This window comes from Anas platyrhynchos, chromosome 6 (genome assembly GCF_047663525.1).
Source record: "Anas platyrhynchos isolate ZD024472 breed Pekin duck chromosome 6, IASCAAS_PekinDuck_T2T, whole genome shotgun sequence".
Classification (NCBI taxonomy): domain Eukaryota; kingdom Metazoa; phylum Chordata; class Aves; order Anseriformes; family Anatidae; genus Anas; species Anas platyrhynchos.
This window is the reverse complement of record NC_092592.1, coordinates 25,405,113-25,429,203: the sequence shown is the minus strand read 5'-3', so window position 1 is coordinate 25,429,203 and position 24,091 is coordinate 25,405,113. Positions and strand designations below refer to the sequence as shown.

At 36.9% G+C, this 24,091-nt stretch overlaps 1 protein-coding gene across 9 annotated transcripts; it reads left to right on the top strand.

Annotated features, from left to right (window-relative positions):
* The first annotated feature begins 3,108 nt into the window (after nucleotides 1-3,108).
* LOC101797887 (uncharacterized) lies at nucleotides 3,109-22,951 on the top strand. 9 transcript variants are annotated; one of them, XM_038181154.2, is made up of 13 exons: nucleotides 3,109-3,260; nucleotides 3,693-3,875; nucleotides 4,078-4,154; nucleotides 10,144-10,219; nucleotides 13,179-13,310; nucleotides 14,164-14,287; nucleotides 15,898-15,958; nucleotides 16,062-16,108; nucleotides 16,576-16,651; nucleotides 17,614-17,715; nucleotides 18,314-19,237; nucleotides 20,060-20,170; nucleotides 20,623-22,951. In XM_038181154.2, exons 3-13 carry the CDS (start codon nucleotides 4,126-4,128, stop codon nucleotides 20,930-20,932), a joined length of 1,992 nt encoding a protein of 663 aa, XP_038037082.1. In that variant the 5' UTR covers nucleotides 3,109-3,260; nucleotides 3,693-3,875; nucleotides 4,078-4,125; the 3' UTR covers nucleotides 20,933-22,951. The 9 variants fall into 9 exon arrangements, with proteins under 9 accessions (XP_038037082.1, XP_027315947.2, XP_038037081.1 ...); XM_027460146.3 differs by lacking the exon at nucleotides 3,693-3,875 and having other exon boundaries at nucleotides 3,116-3,260; XM_038181153.2 differs by lacking the exon at nucleotides 3,109-3,260 and having other exon boundaries at nucleotides 3,287-3,875.
* Nucleotides 22,952-24,091: the final 1,140 nt, after the last annotated feature.

Genomic DNA, 24,091 nt, shown 5'->3' with positions numbered 1-24,091 from the left:
ACTTCTACTTTTAGCACACATTTCTACACTTTGTTGAGAAACTGGCAACATTATGATGTTTCTGGTAAATTTTAACTGACCGTTCAAAACTTGATATAAAACCACCAAGATTAAATTTTATACAAATGTATTAAAGTTGCATAGCTACTAGAGAAGAGCATTGCTGCTTATTAGTACTGTTTATGTAACCGCTGTCATTCACACTGATGTGTAAGGCTTTCTGAAACTACATATATGAAACACAGCATCTTAATTACCTGAGGAATGCAAAAAAAAAAAAAAAAAAAAAGTACTTTTTGCCTTTTCACACAGCAGAATTCTGCTATACCATATTAAAAAGTAACCATACCAGAACACCTTTCTAACTGTCCCAAAGATTTTTTTTCCCCCAAGATTCTTTATTCTTTCTAGCTAATTAGTTTTGCAGAGACAGATTATATGCTTACTGTCTATAGAATGCACACCAATATGAAGACTACAGTAAAGTTGTTATCACACTGCCATAACACGCAGTCATATGAGCTTAGAAGTCCCCACAAACCTACCAGTGCCTTGACGCACTCTCTCAGAACTGTGTAGCTGAGTGCTCATTACTGTCTTTGCTGTTCCTTGGTTGCACAGCCTGGCTGAATTACTAACTGACTGCTAATTAGTTTGCCTCCTGGATTTGCTCTCTAATTTCAAGTGGCAACCCCTGGAAGCATCCTATGCAAAATATTCAGAAGGGCCAGAAACTAGAAAATAAATTTCTTTGTTAAAAATTACTTGCTAGACCAAATACATCAGCCTTTTTATTCTACGGCTCTGAAGATTGTATCTCTTAAAATTTAACTATATGTTGTCAATCTTTTTCCTTTCATCTTGGCTTTGCAACCTATTAGGCAATGAACTGATTGCATCCACTAAGTCAGGCCTTGCTTATGAGTGAGGCATTCGCATCTTACTGAGGAGCATATTTGTTTTCTAGTAAATTAAAGAGGACGCTAAACAACTGATATAAATTATCATTTAAAGCACTAGGTTTAAGCAGAATGCTTGATACTTAAGTGTAAAAAATTCAAAATTCAACTGTTTCTCAACGATGAAGCATGAAAATTTCATGAATTCATGGCTGTCTCAACAAAAGCACCTTGTGGTTTCACACGATTCTCTTAAACAACTGTGACTTGCACAATGGTCTTAGGTTTCCCTCAAATTAAAAAAATTTAGGACTATAAGTTGTATGTTTCCTTTATTTGAAGACACGGGATTTTTTCTGCCTATTTCTGGGACTAAAAGAGACAACACAGTACTATCCAGAGTTGCAACAACTCTTGATAATGTTGCCATGAAACCTGGATGGCTACAGGCCATTTGATGACTAAAATGTGAGCTGCATCTATAACTCTCACAAACCTGAAGAAAATCCAAAATATAACCTGCATTCTACTATTCTCAGGACATAAATAAAAGTTTTATACTAAAAATTAAAACCGATAATTTATGAAGAAAACCTTTTGTACTCCCACTACAATAAACGTTTCTACAATCATGTTATGGTAAGCATGTAAATCATCATAATGGTCTCTGAGAAACATATGCTTTACACAACCCATCAATGATCCAACTAATTAAAAGACACAATGCCAGTTTAGTTTTCCAAAAACAATTTTCCTCTCAGCAGATACAACTTCTTCTTGTTTTCTTGCAATGTAGTTGCAACTCAAATGACTTCATAAAAACAGTTCAACCCATTACCCTATATCCTTTTCTCTAAAAGGAAAAAAAGGCCCCATATAGCCCACTCCACCCTGTACAGAAAATTTCTGTTAGCTTAGGAGCCAAATGCTAAGACATCATTACACAGCAGTGCAGAAAACTGCCTCAGTGGTAGTGAAAAATTATTTCCCTGCATACATAAATTAGATTTAGTTAAGACTGACCATTCAATATGGGATAATGCCACAGCCTCTCAGTTTCATATTGAGTTTTAGGGAGCTGGAGGTGGGACTGCTTTTGGTTTCAAAAATATGAAACCATTTCTATTCTTGTGTGTAACAAGAAGATTACTGCAATGTTTCTAACCTGAACTCTTATTTCTAAAGCATTAACTGGAGGCTTTCTCCACTAATTTAGCAAAATCTGAAGTGAAACCTTTCCTGTGTGCATTTAGAAAAAAGTGGGAAAGTTAAAATGCCTTGCAAAACAAAACACTTGCGGAATTCACACTTCCCTGTATACTCTTCTAGTTCTTATTTATACTAATACAAAAACATGGAATCTGAGAGTTTCTTTTCAAATTACTCCACTTGATTATTTTACCTCATAACTTTTCATTTTTCTGATCACAAGCCATTGTTTTAAGTGTCTGCATTAAAAAACAAAGGTAGTTTAACATGTGCAGTCTGAAAAGGGCCATTGCTTCAGAGCAGATTCAATCCAGCTGCGTAAGCAAACCAGAAGCTATATAAGCAATGCTCTAATGTCTGCAATAAAGGAGGGAAAGTGACAATAAAAAACTAACATGTACATTTCAGAAAGAATGACTTTTTCTTCAGTACACTAACCTTTTACAAGACTGCTGACATACACCATGTACCAGCCTTAAAAATATTTGTACTGTCTTAATTAACTCAGCGCAATGGTTTCATTCTACATTGCAACTCTGCAATTAAATGGGCTCATCAAACGAATGGTAAGGAACTCCACGAGGAGACTCAACTTCTCTTATTCAGAAGCAAACAGAAAGCACACGAAACTCTGAAATCGCTTCGCAGCACTTGTACGCTAACAGCCCCAGGCTACCAAGCACCTACATGTTTTAAACCAGGCATTTGGAGGGAGCTGAAGAGCTACAAGGCTGCAGACTGCCTGCAAGGTGGGCGGTCCTGCAGGGGGTCACTGGAAAAACGAGCGGGGAACGAGGAGGAGACGAAGCAGTCACTGTAGGAGCGAAGGGAAGAGCCCAGCCCCGCGCTCCCTCAGGGGACACCCCCGACTCACGACACACCGAGACCCCACACGCACCTCCCCTCAGCCGCGCCCCCTCCACGCGACGCGCATGCGTCCCGCGGCTCCCCCCCCGTGTGCCGCCGGGCCCGCCGCGCACGCGCAGCAGCTCGCGATTGGCCGCCCCGGCTGTGGCGGAGCCGGCGCCATTTTCCTCCTCCCCGCGCCGAAGCCGGGCTGGGCGGCGCGCAGGCGCAGTGGCGCCCCGTTGGGGAAGGTGCGGCGCGGCCCGGCTCGGCCCAGCCTTGGTGCGCCGGGGGGATCCTGTCAGGGTACGGGCCGCCCGCAGCCCCGCTCCTCCCCGGCGCCCGGGCCCTCCCCGGCAGCGAGTCGTACCCCTCTCCTCACAGCCCACCCCCTGGCCACAGCCCGCCCCCCCAGCCTCCCCCTGCCGGGCCGCGACCTCCCCTTTGCCCTCGTCTCGCTTTTTTTTTAATTATTTTTTTTTCTTTCTTTTCCCCTCCCCTCGACTCAGCCGCCTCCGAGCTGTCCCAGGCCGGGGCTCCCCACCTCGGTGGCGGCTCTGAGGAGGGAGCCGCGGCCGCCCTGGAGCGGCGGGCATGGGCCCCTCTGCCGCAGGGGGGGCTCCCGGCCCCGGCGGGTACTGGCGGTGCCCAGGACCCGGCGGTGCCGGACCCGCCGGGGTTAGAGCGGGGCAGGCTCTCGCCCTTATCTCGCTGAGGTGCTGGCCTCGCCTCTTGCAGCTGCCCGGAGTTTCTGCTCGTTGAGGCGAGAGGTCTCGCTCCGGGAGCGCAGGGGCAGAGCGGGCTGCTCCGAGCCGCCGCAGCGGGGCTGCCAGCAAGATCTCCGTCCCTGCAGCGCTGCTGCTAGAGTTAGCAACCCGCCGCCTCTCCTCTCCGGTTCTTTTGGGCTCCTGGAGAGGAGAGGTGAGTTGTTGTCTTTCCCTCTTGTTGTACCGTAACAGTGGAGAAAGTAGGCTAGTTTGCAGGCGGCAGAACTCGTTCAGGATGGCTTCGAGCTGACAGCTGCGTTTATTTTACCTTGAGAGTCAGCTCTGTGAAAAGGCCCATTGATGCAGAAAGAGATTAGCACCGTGTTAACTGCGCGGTTCTCTCTCCTTTGCTGCAGTGCGCACTTTCACCGTTGTCTCCTGCTCTGCCTGCTCCTGCTTTCAGCATGGTAAAGAAGAATACTATCCCCGATGGGTAAGTATCCCTCACACTAAGAGAGGCAGGAGTGGGCATAGTCCTGCCCACAGAGAAGGGGCACTCGCTGCCCCAGGCGCTTGCTTGCCACAAGCATCTTCACCACTTACTGCCAGGTAAGGTAGGAACCTTCTCCAAGACAGCCCAACCCTTCATCCCCTAGGTGAGTATAATGCTCAAACCTGTCTGTGAGCACGTCTCCTTCATCAGCCAGAGTCCCTTCTTCCTAACTTTAACCTCAGGTGCATACTTCTCTGGGGTACTGGAGTGTAGTCCATCCTTACTCACATTTGCTACCAAGAGTTGGGGAAGAACAAATAAGATGGGAGCAGGTGATTGCATGCACGTGAAGAGCATTCAGGTCCAGAAAGACAATCCAGTAGTTTTGTTTTGTTATACAAGAAGAGAACAAAAAAGTTTTATCAATGAAAATAGCAATAAAAAAAGCACTATTCTACTGGCTTTCTGATGACTTGAATGGGAGTGCATATGGGGACCACAAAATAGTCTCAGTTAAAATAAACACGGTTCTATTCTTCAATTCTATTAAGAAAATGTCCAGGTTCTATTAAAAAGAAGTCCAAGTTTAAAAGTTGAACCCGTGTGTTACTGCATTACAAACTTATTGGGTAAAAGTATGTGCTGAGATAGAAAGGCACATTGTAATGGAAAAATAACTTAAAATTAATATTTCTTTTTTTTTTTTTTAGGAGGACATTGTTTAGGTGGACATTATCCGGGTTTCAGGGAAAGTTTATTAACATGCTTAGGAGGAGCAATAAAATACAAAAAGCATAATTTCCTCTGAAATACGGTGGTCTAAAAGCAACGAATAGAAACAAAAGTTATGCAAAATTAAAAAAAAAAAAAAAAGCAAAGCTTCAAGAAACTGATTTTTTTCGTAGCAGACAAACTCAGGGATTAAAATTAGAATAAAATTTAAGGAAGTGCTACTTAAGCTTCTATGAAAATTCAGTAAGAAAGTGGACACAAAAGATTAAACTCTGGAGTGGGTTAGGCTTGCAAGCAGTAACAGAGAAAGTCTGAATAATAACTGTCAGGCTTGTTTTCTTCATACACAGAAATTATTATGAAAACATTTCTCATGCATCAGGTGCTTATTTTTCCCCATTGTTTTTGAGCTGGAGCTGCTTTTAGGCTGTATGCATTTCATCTGTAAGTATGGAAGAAGCAATGGACTCTTCTTTTGGCTTCTGTGCTTAGAAACTAACACCTGTGCCTCTTTCAAGGAGAGGAACATCTGCTGTAGACTAATTGGTTGTAAAACTAGAATTAACTGATGATACTCCTGTTAGTCATGATACTGAAGTGTTTTCAACTTACTCAGATAATTATTTTTTGATACTATTAACAAATCAGGCCAGACCTCCTGTACTCCTTTATAGTAAAAATTATTTCTCCCTTTTCCCAATAAAGTCTCGGAGCAGAGATAAGGTGTGCAGTATCCATTGCAGTCTTAGTCCTATAAAGTCACACTAGGGAGATAATTTTATATCAAAATGAGGTGTACTATAAGAGAGGGATTCAAGTGGTCTGTTCGACTGCAGTTTCCACCAGGGTGTCTGAAACAGTGTTGTCCGTAAGTAGTTGTGTATGATGGTGTTTTAGGGGAGAACTAGCCAGTAGAGGGAGTTCAAGCTATCTAAAGAACTACCACAGTGCTGTGATGGTTTTACTGCTTTATATATGTGTGCGCATCAATATCCCAAGTCCTACTGTGAGTATAATTTAATAAAGTTAGATTTCAGTTTTGAAAAGCATCTGCAGAAGTACCACCTTATTGTGTGCTTTCCTTAAAGGGTCTAAATAAAATCCCAGGAGTGGGGTCTTTTTATTATAAAGATAAAACTGAATTATTTTTACCTATACACTGTGAACATACTTTTTTATTCTAGTGCAGACTTCAAAACATCAGCATTTCATTTACAACAGTGTTAAAGACTGGCATAACCGATTCTGTATTTTGGTCTATGAAATGCATGTTCAAGGGTGGATGGAAGATAAAGATTACAGTAATGCGAGAGTTTAATTGTAAAGTACAAGTGCTTCATACTGTCAGGCATAGAATGTTTTCATTTAAAAAATGTGGTATCAGAAGAAACTACTTATAATACCTGAGTAATGATTGTATCATTGCCATACAGCTCTTAAGGCACGGCTTTAGTGTTTCAATACACAACCACAAGTGCAAAGCTATGCAATTACTTATTGATATGGGGAGGAGACTTTTTCTCTTGTGCTTTGCACATTCACTGTTCTTTTTGCAAGCTATGACACAGGCTGAAGTAAAGGAAAGGGAGAAATCTGTTTTAACAGATGATTAACAGCTCTCTATATTCTCTTCCATCTGCTTTTGACCAGTGCACTGTGTTCTATCTTGAAAACATGTATAGACCTTTTAGGGGTGTCTTTTCTTAAACAATTATCAGTTACGGTATCTACAGAAGCTACTTGGAAAATAGAGCTGTGTGTATGTCGTGTAGTAGCAGTAGCCAAAAACGAAGAGAGATTGCAAATAGTATTTTCTAAATGGTCTTGCTGCAGCTCCCGGTATTTCATACTCAAGTTTCTCTACAGCTACTGTATTATCCTTATTGAATGATTAGGAATTCACTTTCCAAGGTAGGTTCATAACCATAAGATGTTCATAATAGGCTTCAGAATTGTAGAAACACCTGAATTGTTAAGCAAACAATTGTATGGGCAAAATTCTGCCTCAGTTCTGTGATACTTGATGGTAGTTGGGAAGTGACAAAGACAAAACATGATCCTGAACTGGGAAAGGCAAATAATTAAATAATTTAAATTTTGTTGCCTTTCAGATCTTGATCTGCATGTAGTCCATGGATTGTTTACCTATTTGAAAATGTAGAGAAATAATACTCTAACTATAAATGCATTGTGTGTGCACAGTATGTAACTGTTATGTGATTCCATCTTAGACTCTTATCACAACGTCTTTATAATGTGAATACCATCAGTTCTATGGTATTCAGTATAGAGGGCATAGCTCTGCCCTCTATAATTGCAAATGCCTAAATCTGTTTCAAGACACATCTATTTCTGTGTCTGCATCTCAGTGAGACACCACTGCCTTGTTCAGGGAACTCTTACTGCCATGTTTCAGCTACTTCATGTCCAGCTTGTTTTTTAACTCAAGCCTCTGTTACTTTTTAATCACTGCTACAGGAATGATGATTGTGTCAAGTCTTCTGAATAACACCTTTGACTCATGGGTTTCTTTCCATCCAAGCAGGACACAAATTGTGTTTCATGATTCTCATTTGTTAAAATACTTGTTAAAATACTATTTGTCTTTGTTTCTGTAACTGCTGTTTCAAAGATATGTAACTCATCCATCTTTTGTCCTTTCAGCCTTTATCCAGACTTCAGGAGTTTTACTTAAGCCCTGCCACCTTTACTTCCCAACTATATTCCTTCATCAACCACAAAAATAATTGAGTTCATTTCCTTTAGGCAATTTTTGCTTAATTTTGATCTGCTTTTTTTTTTTTTTTTGATCATTTTTAGTTCTGCATCAGCATGCTGAATTTTATTATTATTATTTTAAAGGTAACATGCAACATATACCCTTTACATTTTCTGATAAAGAATGTTTTCTGGTTATTTTCTACTATAGAGCTGCCAGGTTTTGCTGATTTTTGCAGAAGTTGTGAGAGGATTGATGAAAAGTTCAGAATTTTCCAGTCTTTGTCACATTGCTAATGATAGCAAATAAGATTTTTAAGCAATCTTTAATAACTTATTGCTGGCTTCTAGTTGCTTGGAATTTGCAATAATCACGGTAGATTTCCATTCATAGTTTTCCAAGAGAAAGCTGATGAAAGAAGACCTGATTTTCTAACCTATGATATCAAGCTGTCTTCCTACATAGGCTGATTGGTCTTCTGTGGCTGGAATGCTTAACTTCAACCTTCCTTCAGAATGCTTTTAAACATGGATATGTGAATATGGCCTCTGGCTGCTTGTCCAGTTAAATCCTACTTTTGTAAAGTATGTTGTACATTTTAGTGTTATTGGTACTAGTTTCTATATCCCTAGACACAGCCCATCTTCTAATTTTATTTGGAAATGGACAAAAGTTTTAAATAAAGAAAAGTAATTTCCAGAGTTATTTTAAAATAGCAAGAGGCTGGACTTGTTAAGCCTGATTTTCTCATTAATTTTAACAGTAGTTCAGATTAAATATATATCTGAACACGGCTTATAGCATGTAGTATCTTTTTAGATCATCACCGAATCACGGAGTGATTTATAACATGAATTAGATAAAATCTTATCACTGGGATACTTCATTATGTTATGGTTTTTGTTAGATTCAGTAATATTTTCTGTATATTAACACTTTTTGCGATCTTGATTCATGTACAATTTATCTGTCTTAAACTAAGAGAAGTGAAACAGTTTCAGAAGTTGTTTTTCTCATTTTACAACTAAATTTAGTAATTCACCTCAATGAAGGTAAAATCGATCTGCTAATTGACTTTTCACATAAAGTTTTTCATATGCTTTAAAAATACTGGCATCTCTGAAATGCGATATGTCCAGGGTTTCTTCAAGCACACTGTAGAATTTGTGAACACCAGTTCTTTGGGGTTTTGGAATTACTAGCATTTCAAGTGTTGTAACATAAGTCTTCATACTAAAGTGATTTTTGCTAAATTTTTGTGTGTTGGAATATTCTTCGTATTTTGCAAAGTGCCAAGAGGAAGTGAAGCAAAGGCTGTTGTTTTGAAAAAGAAGCATATTACAAAGTGAACACATTTGCGAAATCTACCTTAGTATTTTTTAATGAATGTAAACTTAGCGTTTCATTGTTATTTAAGTAATTAAGACTAGTAACTGATACTGTTATTTAGGCAACTAACAATAGTAATTGACATTGTTATTTAAGCAACTTTTTAAAGGTGTTTGATTCAGCCAAATTGAAAAACTTGTGCCAACTATAATACAAAAAGACTTATTTTTACCTGTTGAACCATACCCTTTACGTAATATTGGCACTACTTGTTTGTAAGTACTGCCCTAACATTTTGAGGGGATGAAGGTTTCTGGAAGTTGAAAAAAGAAGGAAAGAAAAAGACTGTTTTCAAATGTACCGACAATATCTCAGTACCACTTTGTGGAATAAGTGCAGATTTGGGGACATACAGCAATTGTGCACAATGTATGTTATAAGTATTTTCTTTATAACAGTGCTTTATGGACAGTAAAGATTCATTTTGTTATGGATCCTGATTTTAGATTTGCAAATAATAGGAGTGTCTTTACATAAATTGTGTGGCATGCTAAATAAGCTGATCAATCCAGTAGTAACACTGTTGATATTCTTCTGGCATCTTCTAGGCAACTCTCTTTCATTTATCCCAGAAGAATGTGGATCCATTAATTTTATTCAAATATGTAATACCATAAGAAAAAAATATTTGTTATAGTGATACTAAAAAGATCTTAAGTTTCTTGGTTAAACAGGTTATTATTTGATGATGGATTTAAAAAAATAAAAAATTTTTCTATAAGGATTAAAGTGGTCATTTTTTTTAAACACTTGTGCATATCAGTTACAACTGCTTGATTATGTGGTCAAAGAATTTAAGAACTATTGGATCCTGTTGTTGGTAAATCTAAAGCTTAATATATTATGCTAGTGGGCTGCATGGCTCATCATAGGAAAAAAAGACAGCTACCATTTATGATTGGAGAAGTGTTAAATAACTATTATATTTAACACAGCTTTAATGTGACAAGGTTTCTTGCTATGTAAGATACACATAGTTTGAAATAACTATGATAATATTAAAGAGATGTTATTTTTATGTACTATTTTACCAAAGTTTTAATCCTAAGAGGTAATATCTTTATTTTAGAATTTTTATATGGAGCAACGCGTCTTCTGTTGAATCGTGTTGTTTGAAAATACTTATAATAAATGTTTACTTCATTGCAGATGGAGGAGCTTGACACCAGTTGGACAGCCTATACCAGGAACTAGATTTATTGCATTTAAAGTACCTTTAAAAGGGGTATGTATAAACAGTAATTACAGAATGTCTCTACTAAATACAATGCAAAAGTAATGAATAGCATTAATATTCGTGCAAGCTTCTGGAAAGTTTTATGAAAAAATATTTTGTGGTATTTAAATAATCAGTCCAGTCATCTACCAATGGCTTTATGTACATAATATATTTTTTTTCTCTCTCTTTTAAAGTTTGTATTTGATGTTACTCTTTTATTCTTCTGAAAATCATACAGTCTCATTTCTAACCAATCAGGAAAACTGATTTGATCACTTTCTGATTTGATTTGGCACTCCTAAATACATGATCTTATTTAACATCTTTTCTTGACTGTTATGAGAAAAGTCCAATTATCACTATGGAGGGGCTTATAATACAACTAACAATCCAGGCAGTATAAGCCCAAATACAAGTTTATGGAAATCAGGCTATTAAAAGATTCCAGCTACTGTAGTACTTTTAAAAATTAGGGATCCATACTACCAGTTCTGTAAGCAAAAACTTTTATAGTGATATGGAGAAATGCAGTATTCGTAGATTTATTTGATTAATGTGTTAGTAACTCCATTAGATTCTTACTAAGAGGGAGTAATGTCTTAATCTATTAAATACACTGAGCCAGTTCTCCACATTTTTTGTGACAGGACAAAATGTGGAGGCTGTCTTTTTTTCAATCCATCAGTTCTTTGATGGATTGAGGGATAGGGCTGCAAATTTGCCCTTCGATATAAATTAACACTTGATTTGCACACCACTTTTTTAAGTCCCTGCTTCAGATACACAGGAAAGATGTTTCTAAGCTCTTTTAACATTCAACAGCTAGACATAATCTTAGCAGTTAGTAGTAAATATTCTGTCTAAGATATTGTCTGCAGTTTTCCCCCCCACAAAAAAATATTATTATTATGGCATATTAGTGCCCTTTATGTTTTCAGTCACAATTCTGTTAACAGTGACTGAAGTGCAATGCTCACAGTGTTCACTTCCTTAGCTGCTTTCACACAGTTTTAGTATGATGTTTCTATTGCTTTGACACCGAAGATCTCAGACCTGATATTGGTCATATTCTCCATGGTACTGATGGATCGCACAACAGCCGCATGTCTTCCACCAGAGGCTGCCAGAGGGTAGATCTATCCACTGGTGGATATAAGATTCAGTAGATTTATAATTAGCTTCTTTGCTGTTTAAGTAGGAGAGATTTTTGCATCAGCAGCTCCTGTAATTCCACTTGATCCAGCACCATTTTTTGCATAGACATACTGCTCTATGCAGGATTTTTTCACTGCATATTTTTCAAGTTCCTTGTCTCTCTAGATTCAGAGAAAGATACTCACCAACTTCCCCTGCAGCTCACTTGTATCTCTCACAAGATACAAGATACTCCTTGTATCTTCTGTGATAGCCTGTAAGGAGCTCATAAGCCAGTGATCATAAAAGGATAGACATTTTTGCAGAATTCTTGATGAGTTTTTCAGAAAATCTCAAAGTCTTTCAATACATAGTCTTTCATAACACATGTGACTGTTTACTCAACCAAGCAATATGTTTACAGGTGTCATATTTTTTAAAATTGTATTTCCCCTCAATGTTAATTGTGGGTTCACATAGTAAAAGAAAAAATTCTTTCAAGTTCTGTTGTAGACTTCTGCAGACTCGTGTTTTGTCACCTCAAAGTTAGTAAATTTAGCTGCAAATTTTATTAAAAAACACTGCTGAGTAGCTGAGAGATAACTGACTACTCTTCATTTTGTTTGAACTTAGACAACCTCCACTTTTTTCAGCAGTATACCAATTTTTGAAATACTTAGGACAGAATACTTCTATGTGCTTTCTATGCTATTTTTTTTTTTTAGCTCAAGCTTCCTAATCAAAGCTTGGGAATGTCCTGCTGTTTATTCTTTAATTAGAATTCCTGCCTCTGTTTCTCAACTTGATTCAACTTGCTTGCTAGCATCGTAAATTAGAATCTGTACTGTCAAAAGATGGAGTAGTTAGTTACCCTATAGCATCTGTGGTTCTGAGAGGTGTGTGGTCTGTGGCTGCCTTCCTTTCCATTAGTTCTGAGTACAGTCTACTTGAATTTCTTATTGACAAAGGAACTGAGAGGTGGTTGAGGCTGCTGCGTCTGTTTTGCCACTGTCTTTATGGGTTGTAACAGAGCCTGTGTCAAAAGGCTCTCACAGTGAACAGCACACTATTCAGAGAAAATCCAGTTTTGCGCATGAGGCATTTTCATACCTAGAATGGAGAACACGTTTCAAAAACCACAGCTACAATAGGGTGAGTAAACAATTTTTCCACTGTGTCTGTCAAAATGAAATCAATTATTCATTGTTCACCAACATGCAGCTTTTTTAGCCACTGTATTTTACTCTTATTTAATATTTCCAGTGCTACACATGCAGTAATTTTCTAGTTCTATACATTCTGCCAAGAGATGAAGCGAGGATAAAAATGCCTGCATAACATTTCTGGGGAGAAAGTTAAAACCTTTAGAATAAGTGAACTCTGATATCACAACTTGTCACAATGTTTTTTTGTGAAATACACAGTTAATTTTATGCTATTGTACAGTTTGTTTTGTACAATATGTTTTAGGGGAAAAGGGTTGGGGTGCTTTGCTTTTTCCTGTTTAGTTACTTAATCTGTGTATATCTATATGCAGCATTTTGTAGGATTTTTTACTGTCAAATCAGTACTTACCCAAATAATGTTTGCTAATGTGCAAATGGAAGTTACTCCACATTTTGTTGCCTTTTCATCTGAATAGGAACAAATTACTGGTTTCTTGTTATTTGGTTCCTTTTCATTTCTTAATCTGTATAAAACATGGGTATGGTTTTGATAGTGTAAACATTCACTTTTATAAACTGATGTTTTCTTGTTTAACACGGCTGAATATTACAAATGTTTTGTTATTAGAAGTTAAGCAAATTTTTCTTTTCCATTTTCATTGTAGGCAATTAACCAGAGGCTTACCCCAACCCAGAAATTTACACCAAAAGACTTAATTGCTGCAATGAAAGCCCTAAATGTGGAGCTTGGATTAATTATTGATTTAACATATACTACACGATACTATGAAGTTAAGGTAATGCAAGAATATAAAAAATAAAATAGTTGCTGCCGTATTTGTTTTAAAGTATTTATGTATTTGCTCATCTCGACTAGACAAGTTGAGCCATCTAAACTTACTTTGTGGCTCTAATAGAAACCAAATGATTTATCACAGAGGAAATAACTCTCTCCCCCAGCTAGTTACATTTGTGGCTTATTTGTATTATGGTTGCTTAGAATAATGGATAAAGACTTGAGCACTAAGCACTGCAGAAAAGATGCTGAAGACTTTCAGCCTGTATCCTGAAGACATTCTCATTTATGCCTAAGGTGGGCTTTTTTAGTAGTTTCTTTACTCATCTTCAGTGGTAACCACTAAAAAGTATGCATTTTAAAAATTACCTTATTTCAAATTTGTTACCTGTATAGTCCAAACAATTTTGATTGCTTCCTATTGAAAAGGAAAATAAATAGGATTGTTAAAACTGAATGTTAATCTTCGAATGTACATTGACCTGAAATGCTTAGCGTGCAGATGTGTGTATATGATTATTGTTGGGAAGGGTAACTATTGCTAATAGTTGTTAAATGTGTTAGAATGGAATTACAAGAATCTGCTCTCTTTAGTTAATGGTCTGCCTTATTGTTAGGGATAAGAAAGTCCTGTGTAGAAACAAACTATTCTTTGAGATCAGGTGTTTACAACAGAAACACAAATGGTAGTTTCTTAGAGCATGTCTCTATACAGTCATGTCAAGATCATTTTCAGTTTCTATGCAGCATTTGAGCTACTGTTTTTCATGGGCATTATTATAGATACTGCTTCAGGGTTTTCCCTTGATGCAAGATTTCAATAATGTTCACCATTTTTTTCTTTTTGTTGCTAGGACTTACCTAAAAGTGTGCAGTACAAGAAACTTTACACTGTTGGACTTGAAGTCCCTGATAATGCTACTATCCTACAGTTCAAAAAGTGGGTCAGAAAATTCCTGTGGGAAAATGCAGGAAACGGTAAATATCAACATCTTAAGCTGTAAAAGACCAAAATTTTTATTTCAGTGTTAACTGCATCTTATATTAATCACAGTAGATTCTTTAAGACATCTGGGATCTCAGGTTTGTCCTTTTTGTACTCCTTGATGCTGCTGTATTTATGCTTTTTTATTTTACTTGTCTGATTGTGCTAGGGAAGTCTTCCCTGTTCAGTGCTCGTTGAATGCCTTCACCTGAAATCCACCTTCTAAGTACCTGTTTCACAAGGTTTAAATCAGTTGCCTCCACCTAGCTGACATAGTACTCAATAGAAATAAGATTTTTATCTGTTTCACTCAAATTGTCCTCCATCAGTTCAGTGTCACAACTGCTGGCCCTTTATGGATGTTTTAAATAGCACAGAGTTTCTCTGATGGCACTGGGCACTGATATTTGTGGGCGACCTAATGGAGACCGTTTAGTCTCACATAGCAGTTTTCTAAATTATAAACCCATTATTGCCCTCATATCCTAGCAATTCTTAAAAATCATTTTGCAGACACAACATCAGTGTTTCCACAATGTGGATCTGTTGCCATTTTAGTGTTTTTGCATTAGTACAATTCTCCCTGGAATGATACAAGTGCTTTTCAGGGAAATAAATTTGCAGGCACTTTGCCACAGCCTGTTTGCAGCTTTTACCTTCTCGCTTTATTTGCTACAGATTTTAACTGTTCATCTATCTGATATTGAAGAGTCATTCCTTCAGACTTTTTTCATGCTAATTGCTATGGTTACTCTGGCATTTTCTGTGAGAAAATACAGTTTAAATTTCCAAGTGCATACAGTTTTTGCTGCAGAATGTAACTGTTGTTTTGCAGTGGAAGGTCAGCTCTGTTGAATGAAAGAGCTCTGGCTTAAATTTCAGGTATAAGAACCTAACCTGGAAGTAGTGGGAAAATTAAAAAGTGTAAGATGGTTTTGTCCTTATTCAGAAAGTTAATGTGCAAGTTCTTTCTTTGCTCTTTTTTTGGCCTTAGGGAACTTACTTGGAAATAATTGTTTTTCCTTGTTTTGATCCAATGGTTCTTTTAATGGGACAAAGCATAGGCTGTATTTAAATCTAATTATTTATTATTCTCAGAATCAAGAGATTCAATTCCTAATTTGTTACTGTTCCAGCTAGTAAGACTGTTTTGGCAGTGTTTATATAAATTCAGAGGTGTGAGAACTTCCATTTTTATGTTACCTTGTGCATTGTAACTTGCCCTCTGTTCCAGATTACCCCCTAAAATTTCTCAGGATTCTTCTTACTAATAATTTTTAGTAAATTCTGAAGGGTTAGGACACCAACCTAGAATAAACTTATGTAATAGCATGAATGTCCTATTCATCATCCCTCTTTATTGTTTGCTATGGTCTGCAGAGTTAATCTCAGTCTTCACAGGTTTAGAAGCAGTGAGCTAACTGCTGCTAGACTGTCTCAGTGTGTTTGTTATTTTACGGGAGTGACAGTATCAATTTGAAAATAGCAAGCGTTATTTATCATTGCTTTACTAGAAAAGTACAATACTTCTTTTTATCTTCTTTTAATTTCATAGTAAATTTATTTTCTGAACTATTAAAGCCTGTGTTTTCCATTTTGACAGAGAAACTCATTGGTGTCCACTGTACTAATGGAATTAATAGAACCGGCTACCTTATATGTAGGTAAGGGTTGTATAAAAGCAAAAATCAGTGTTCAAAAAGATAGTGGCTTTATATTAGTCTGTAAGCCCTTTTGGGACAATGATCTAACCATGTTTTTCTTCAGATATCTTATAGATGTTGAAGGTTGGGATCCAGAGGCAGCAATCCAAGGTATTTCACACACTTTGAACTAAGGCAAATGTCAAGTTGTCATTCACAATTAACTACAATCGTATTCACAAATACTATAATTCTATTTTACTATCCTTAGAATTATCTCATGTGCTGACCTCCATAGAAGTTTTCTCTGACTGTTGATTCTGTTCCAAACAAGTTTTGAGCTTAGCAAATTGCACCATAGGAGGATATTTCAGCTGCTTAACATTTTTTTTTCTTTTGCTTTGAAGGGGTTTTCAGTAATAGGTTGCTGCCACTACTAGTTTTGGTTGTTTAAAATAAAAAAAAATAAAAGCTACAATGATCACAGCTTGCTACACTATTAAATACTTCAGCATTAGTATGACTGCGAATTACTTTTTTCAAATTCAGAATCTCGTGGTCAGCAGAAACCTGCCTTTTCATATTTTCGTGGCTCAGTTTGCTTGCGTTTCATTAGACTCGCATCTCTTTTTCTTTAGCTTTTGGTGATGCCAGAGGTCATCGAATAGATGGTCTTGTGTATCTCACAGATCTCAGAACACAACCAATGAGAAGGTAGGCTAAAGCTTTCAGTTGCATGCTTAAGATTTTCCTGTATGTTTACTGGTATTTTGAAGAATTCACTTACATTCATAAGCCAGAATTAACCCCCTCTTAGACATTTAATATACAACCAGACATATTTTGCAAGACTTCTGATATGAATAACATGAAATACAATGTACTTCCTTTGTTTATCTTTTGAGGTTGTACTATTGAGCATTGTTGTAGTTGTATCGTACTATTCCAGCTATACCGAGTCTGTATTCTATCATTATAAATTGAAAAAGAGCCACTGCATAGATTTCATTACGAGCGCTGGTCTGCCTGCTGTTGTTGGTAGAATCAGGTATTTAAAAAATAATATAACAGTTCTAAGGGGAAAATACAGTATGGGAAAAACTACTCAGAGTAGCAGATTGTTCTCAGCTCTGTTGCTCATAGTAGACTATCCTGATGCATAAGAAATATTTTATTTTTATCATATCCACACCCTACTGTACATAAGAACAGCTAACCTTTACATCTTACTAAGTTACTTTACCAATGATATCTTGTAGCATTAAATTGATTTTAAAATAATATATGAGTGATCTGGGTTGTCCTATTTTGATTTGAATGCCCTTTGTTCTTGTTTTAATGCTATCATTCCTTTATACACTTAAATCATAAAGTTAGTTCCATATCATATTTTTGAGTAAGTATGGTGCTTGTCTCATATTTTGGATGTTGTTCCAAATGTATGAAGTTTAGGTATTCTTTTTGCTTTCTCCGCAGCCCTCCCCCAACTAGTTTTACAAGATTGAAGTTCTGTGAGAAATTCATGGATACATGTAGCTTTAATTTAACCAAAAATTGCTGTAATTCTCAAATGAATAATCTTTGTTGTTTTTTTTATTCTCTCTCAGTAGTATGTTTAAATAAATAAATAATAATAATAATAATAAGCTTATAAGAGCTGTTTTTATTCTTCCTAGTAACCTTGGAATGGATGTATGGGATTCAGATGAGGATATTGTGCCTCCTCCACATGCCATGGAAGGACCTGTGGAACGATTCCCAAATGAAGATTTTCAGGGGTAATAGGCTGAAGTGTGAAATTAAAAGCCAAAACTCCCCAGAGTGGGAAAGATAATTATTTATTACTATGTGTTGTTTTTAGAGTAGCAATGCATTACAATGTTACAAGAAGGTCAGCTGATTTTAACAACTAGGTATGGTGTTTTGAAACATTGGAAGTACTATAAATATTCTAATTTAAAACACATTTTATGAATATAGCCTACTCACGCACATTATATTTACGGAATAAGAAAAAAATTGAAAAGATAAAGGGAAGACAAGTTGCTGAGTAATCAGTTTACTTGGGAAAATTTTAGAGTTCCTTCTTTATTATTCTGCAGTTGTCTGCAATTATTTTTAATTAATTTGGAATCACTGGTTTTGCCTGTTGAACAAGCACTATAGAATTACAATTGAATGCTTGTCACAGCTTCTACTATGACATTGTTTTAAAGTTTTATAATCTTTCTTACTGTTTAGATTCTTAGTAGCTGTGATACATATATATATATATTACTTGCAATGTCTTTCATATCAATTCTTAGTTAAAAAAGCTTACTGTCATTAATAACTTAGGAGTATAGATGTTCTATTTAAGAAAGAAATTCTTTACAGGTCTGGGAAAAGATTAAGAGCTTATGATGAGCACTCTCAGAATGATTTGCAAGGACAGATACAATTGAGAGATTTCGATTTCATTAATAAAGGAGCTGGACAAAGACGAAGATCATTTCATGACCATCAGACTCAAGATGATTTAAGAGCACCAATGCAGATGAGAAACTGGGACTACAATAGGGAACCAGGACAGCGGCGAAGGCCCTTTCCTGATCACCAGTTCTATGACGATTACCAAGAAGATACACAGCTGAAGGACCTAGACTTCAGTAACAAGGGAGCTGGACAACAGCTGAAACCTTTTCATGGACACCAGTTCCATGATGATTTACAGGCAGAGAGACATTCAAGGGACTTCGAATTTAACAGAGGCCGTGGACAAAGGCAGAGATCTTTCCCTGACCATCCATCCCACAACAATTTGCAGGAAGATATGCAGTCAAAGGAGTTTGATTTTGGTAGCAGGGGCCGTGGCCAGAGACGAAGGCAGTTCCATGACCACCATTCTCCTGACGAATTTCAGACTCCAATGCAGTTAAAAGAGTTAGATTGTGTCAACAAAGGTCCTGGCCAAAGACCGAGACCTTTCCGTGACTATCAGTCCCATGATGCCTTACAGCCACAGGTGCAACTGGGAGATTTTGAATTTGTTAATTGTGCTCATGGACAGAGGTTGAGACATTTCCATGATAACCAACCGCACAATGACTTGCAAACAGAGATGCAACTAGAAGATTATGATAATAAAGGTCCTGGACAAAGGCACGGACCTTTTCATGACCATCAGCCTTATGATGACTTACAGGAACAGCCTCAGTTAAAAGATTTTGATTATGTTAATAAAGGGCAAGGACAAAGGCCAAGACCTTTCCATGATCATCCTGGTCACGATGACTTGCCAGGTGGATGGTGTTCAGACAGGTAAATCACACTTTAGTTGTAAGGCCAGGATTAGAGAGAAAAAGTGTAGAGCTCAGCACTTTTAAATTAAATTTCAAATTAGTTCTTCGATATATAAATATTAAGAAAATAATAATTTGAAACAATAATCCTTCTAAAATCATATGTGAATGATCAGTTAATTACCTCTTTACATTTTGATTTATGGAAGGATCTGATTTAAGCTGGAGTGTTGTAATTTCGAAAGCCAATGTTTCCTAAACTAGAAGATTGTATTTCTTTAAATTAAAGCTTATGTTTTACTTTTTTCAGACTTAGCTTGAAACAAAACTTTTTCCCAGTTTGTTTTGTATAGAAACTTAGATTTAAACAGCAATTCTCAAGACAGAAGAGGACACAAAATTTTATTTATGTCCTCAGTCAAACTGAAATAAGCATTAATACTAAAAGGAAATCTAACTTTCACTTATTTCATGAGTTAATAATTTCCTAGAAATCCTTTTGCTTATGAACTTGCATCATATTCTCCCAAATACATATACCACTTACTGCTAAACCTGCTGGATTCGGTAGTTAAGTTTCTGACACAATATTTAAAAATACTTTTTTATCTTTCAGAACATAGTTCAGATATTTGGCAGTAAAGCTTGATTTAATCATTTTCATTGTACTGGTGAAACAGAGGACAGTGTATCATTACCAAGAAATATTTTGACATGGTGAACTAATAAAGTTAAGATACTTCTATTAAAATTTCATTTGAAGTAATTTTAATTAATACTTTTCAAAGGCCTGAAATCATTTGTATTCCTCTTAATGTGCAATTCTTGCAATTATTTTCAGAAGTCAATCTTTTTCCTCCCATGAAAATGTACTGGAACCTCATTTTTCCTCATCTCCTTCACTTCATAGAGATTACGGGTCTGATAATGATGACTTTAACAGAAGCTATAGGTAAATAATGGATTTCATATGTTGTTACCTTTATACTCGAATCCCTTCAGAATTCAACCCCCTAAAAAATAACTGTACAGTGTAAAAATTGGGTTTACTTTTTTTTTTTTTTTTTTTGCTTAAATGCAATTTAAACTATTGAATCTGAACACTGAGCAAATGGCGTGACTAAATTGTGGTCCATCCATATCATGCTTGAATGTCATTATGAAATGGTTTGAGAATCCCTAATCTGAGTCATTAGCATGAAAAGCACATCTCAAACTGACTTACTATAAAATACAAAAAAACTATTTGCAGTAAGCATGTAAGTTGAAGTACAGATGCTGTATTTAACTCTTAAGTGCTGTCTACCACACAATACTACCACAATATACTCTACCATAATGAGAGTATAAAATGAACTGTTTTATTTGTAAAGACTTAATTGTGCATGTTTGCTCTTCTTACAGTAATCGAACAAATTGTCCAGAAGACAATAGGAGAGTGCATCTTTCGGATGAATTTAACAGAGGAAAAAACAGATTTGCACCATATTCTTCACGTACAATGCATCCATCTTCATCTGTACACCAGGAAGGTAGTTCAATAGACTATGAAAGAAAAACTTTTCAAGGTGAACCTACCAGAGAGATTGAACAAGGCAAAAGATTACCGGTTGTAACAGTTGATTACAATTATGGTCTGCCATTAGATTATGGACCTGAAGAGGAAGAGAGAAATTATGATTTACCTCCAAAAGACTGCTACAACTGGCACTGAATACAAAGGACAATGTTTGCTCAGCTTAGACTTCCGTTTACCTATTTTGCTTTGTATGTGGACTTTTTTTTTTTTTTTTTTAAGTTAGGAAAATGCAAATTTCAGTAGTAGAGAACTGGTCTCTGTTGTAAGATCAATTTCTACTGATGTTTGGTTCTTTATATTTATTAGAGTGTATTTGTTCACTGTGTTTGTAGACAAGGTCTCAGTACACATGGAATGAAAGTAGTCATTCCTTTAAGCAAAGTTGGAGCCTTGTACCTTAAACCATACAACTTTGAGTGATTGTAATTGTCTTTTGTGTTTTTTTTTCTTTAAAATGTATGTAATTTCAGGATGCAAGAGGCATAATAAAATACTGCACCATCAGGTAGACTAGCACTGAGATTATAAAAAAAAAATTGCTATGAAATGAATGAAACAAATGTATGTCAACTTCATCCTTTAATAATAGCAGTTTGTTGTTGCTAACGATTACTGCTAACCTCTGTGACATTGCAGTTTAATTCCATTTTTTTGTACCATTAACTGATGTAGGTGTGCTCTTTTCCATAGCAGATTTTTCCCAGATTGCTAATAACTTGGAAGTAACTGGAGTTTGAATAGTCTAAATGTAAAACTTGCTTTTCATCGTTCTGAATATCTCATCCTAATTGTGTATTTTTTCCTGATCCCACAGATTATAAATGCTTCAGAATAGCCCAGTACAGGTGAATTTCACAATTTTCTCAGCAACACATCCAAATGAGGCAGGTCATGTATCAACAGGTTGCCTGTCTCAGCTGGCCAAGATTGCCTGTGCCTTTGTGTTTACACCTTCCTGTTTGTCAGTCAAATGTTTCACTTCACTCTCCACTTCTGTTTTCTACTGGCTTCTTTTTTACAGCACAGCAGAGTAATCAGAATGGAAGAATAACCTCTTTAGGTAAGTTACTTTTAGAGTCGTGCATTGGAACAGTCTCCTCTGAATTGCCATTTCTTTGGGTCTCAGGAAGGTAGCGCAACAAACAGTAACTGAATTCATGCCAGCTGCTGCACAGTAGCAGCAACAGCTTCTACTTTTGTTAAGCACATCTTAGTTCATAGGACAGAAAACACTATCAATGTAATGCTTAAGTGAACCAAAATTTTTACATTTTTCAATATTACTCCATTTTAATAACTTAGATGTTTTTAAAATGCTACAGGGAAAGCAGTCTAGGTTCATCCTATGACATTAAGATAACTGAAACGAATGCTAAATCCTCAAATTACACAGTAAGAAACTGCCTCAAAAGCTATATAGCTGTGAAATGTAAAGCTGGAGAGTGGAAGTATACACTAGAAAATTCAAAAAGAACAGTGTTCAGAGCAAGAGCTCCACAGACCTTTTTTTCTTTTTAACTAGCATCATGAAACTCAGATTTCTGAATTCATGCGTCTATGGCTACTAAGTAAGGGCTAGACTTGAGAAGTGTGGAACATCTGGCAATTCCCACTGATTTGTAACACATGCAGAAAGTTCCAAAAATCAAAGGATTCTGTGGATATAAATTCAAAGTGCAGATACTTCATTGCCTTTGCAACCGGTACAGCAACTTTACTTTGTATAATGAACAAAGCCAAATTGTTCCCTCATTTTCACAGCAGCTAGTCAATAGTATTTCCCATTAAATCTAGGATTGTGAACCTTATTAATAAGCTCTCAGGAATTAAGTTCTCTATATGTAACCCAGTTTTGGAACTAAGCACTAAATGTTAAGAAAAAGGAACTTTTTTCCTTCATTTACTCTTTTTTAAAACGAGGGGTAAATAAAGTCTATGCTTCCTTATTTTGGGGCAAGGAAGATCTGCAACATGGGTTACTATATTGCTAGATTGAAAATAAACTAAAATCAACCAAAAACCTTCCTGTTTTTTTTTTTTTTTTTTTTCTCCTGTGAGAGAACTGAGAATTAGGGACTGGTGTTACAAGCATTTGTTCTCTTTTTACACTATGTATATTCATAATGTGAATAAAGAAGAGATACTTGCTCCTTATATTTTTGGTTTCGGATTTGAATTAAGTTTTTAGGATTGAAGTAACCCTACAGTCAATCTACACTTAATTCAGGCTGGGGCTGCTGGGACTCCCTGGATACCTGAAAAGCTGATGGACGCACTGGAAAGAAAGTTCATTGCAAAGAGAAATGTGGCAGGTCTACAAGGAATTAGGAGGGGTGTTAGCTATTACCAGTCCTTGGTCAGTTCCTGCAGGACTGAGAGTTTGCGTGCTGCTCCAGCGTTTGGGAGTCTTTTAGCTATGTTCATCTAAAAGTTGAAGCTGCCTTCAGCTGTCCATCTGAAGAATATCTGCAAAGGGCTGTTTCAAGCCCAAAGCCAAATAAGCTTTCTCAATCTCTGCTTATGTTACTACATCAAATATATCTGGAAATGCTCCCAGGCACTGAGACCAATTGATGTGAGATGAGTAGCACCTCTGTGCTAGTCAGTTCTAAACCACAGTAAGATACTTGCAATTCAGGGATGGTCCCTGAAATGTGTCTTATCTCCTGAAATATCCCAGGAGTTGTTGGGGAGAGTGTTAGCGGCACAGACCAAAACCTTCCACCAGTTTGCTAGTACTGAGTGTTGTATTCCATTGTGAGGAAACATGCTGTGATTACTAATACAGCCAAGACATCTTCACCAATGGAGTCTCTAGATGGTTCTTAATGTAACCAGTGCACATGTAGCTGCTTACTAGTGCTCTGGACACAGCACCTACAGCAAGTTACACCAGAACTACATGTTCTATGTGCACAGTGCTGTAATTCAGAAAGCCTCCCAGAGCACAGAGAAGTGATCTACCACAGACTACCTTCAGTTGAAGCTTATGAGCTTGGCTGGAGTACAACTGATTATGTTATAGGAAAAGAAGGTGCTAGGTGCTCCTAATGTTGGAAATTTATGTGTAGATGTACCTGAAGTGGCTCCCCTTGACAGGGCTCCATGCGACACGTGCTGCTTCCATTGCAGTATAACAGCTGGGTCCATGCTGCCCCAGGTAGCTGGATCTGCAACCAGATGTTGACAATAAAGATCATCTGTAAAAATCACATGATAGTGCATAATTAATAGTTTGGTGGCATGGTCTTCTTCAAACTAGGAGCCATTGGTACAGAAAGCATAGAAAGTTAA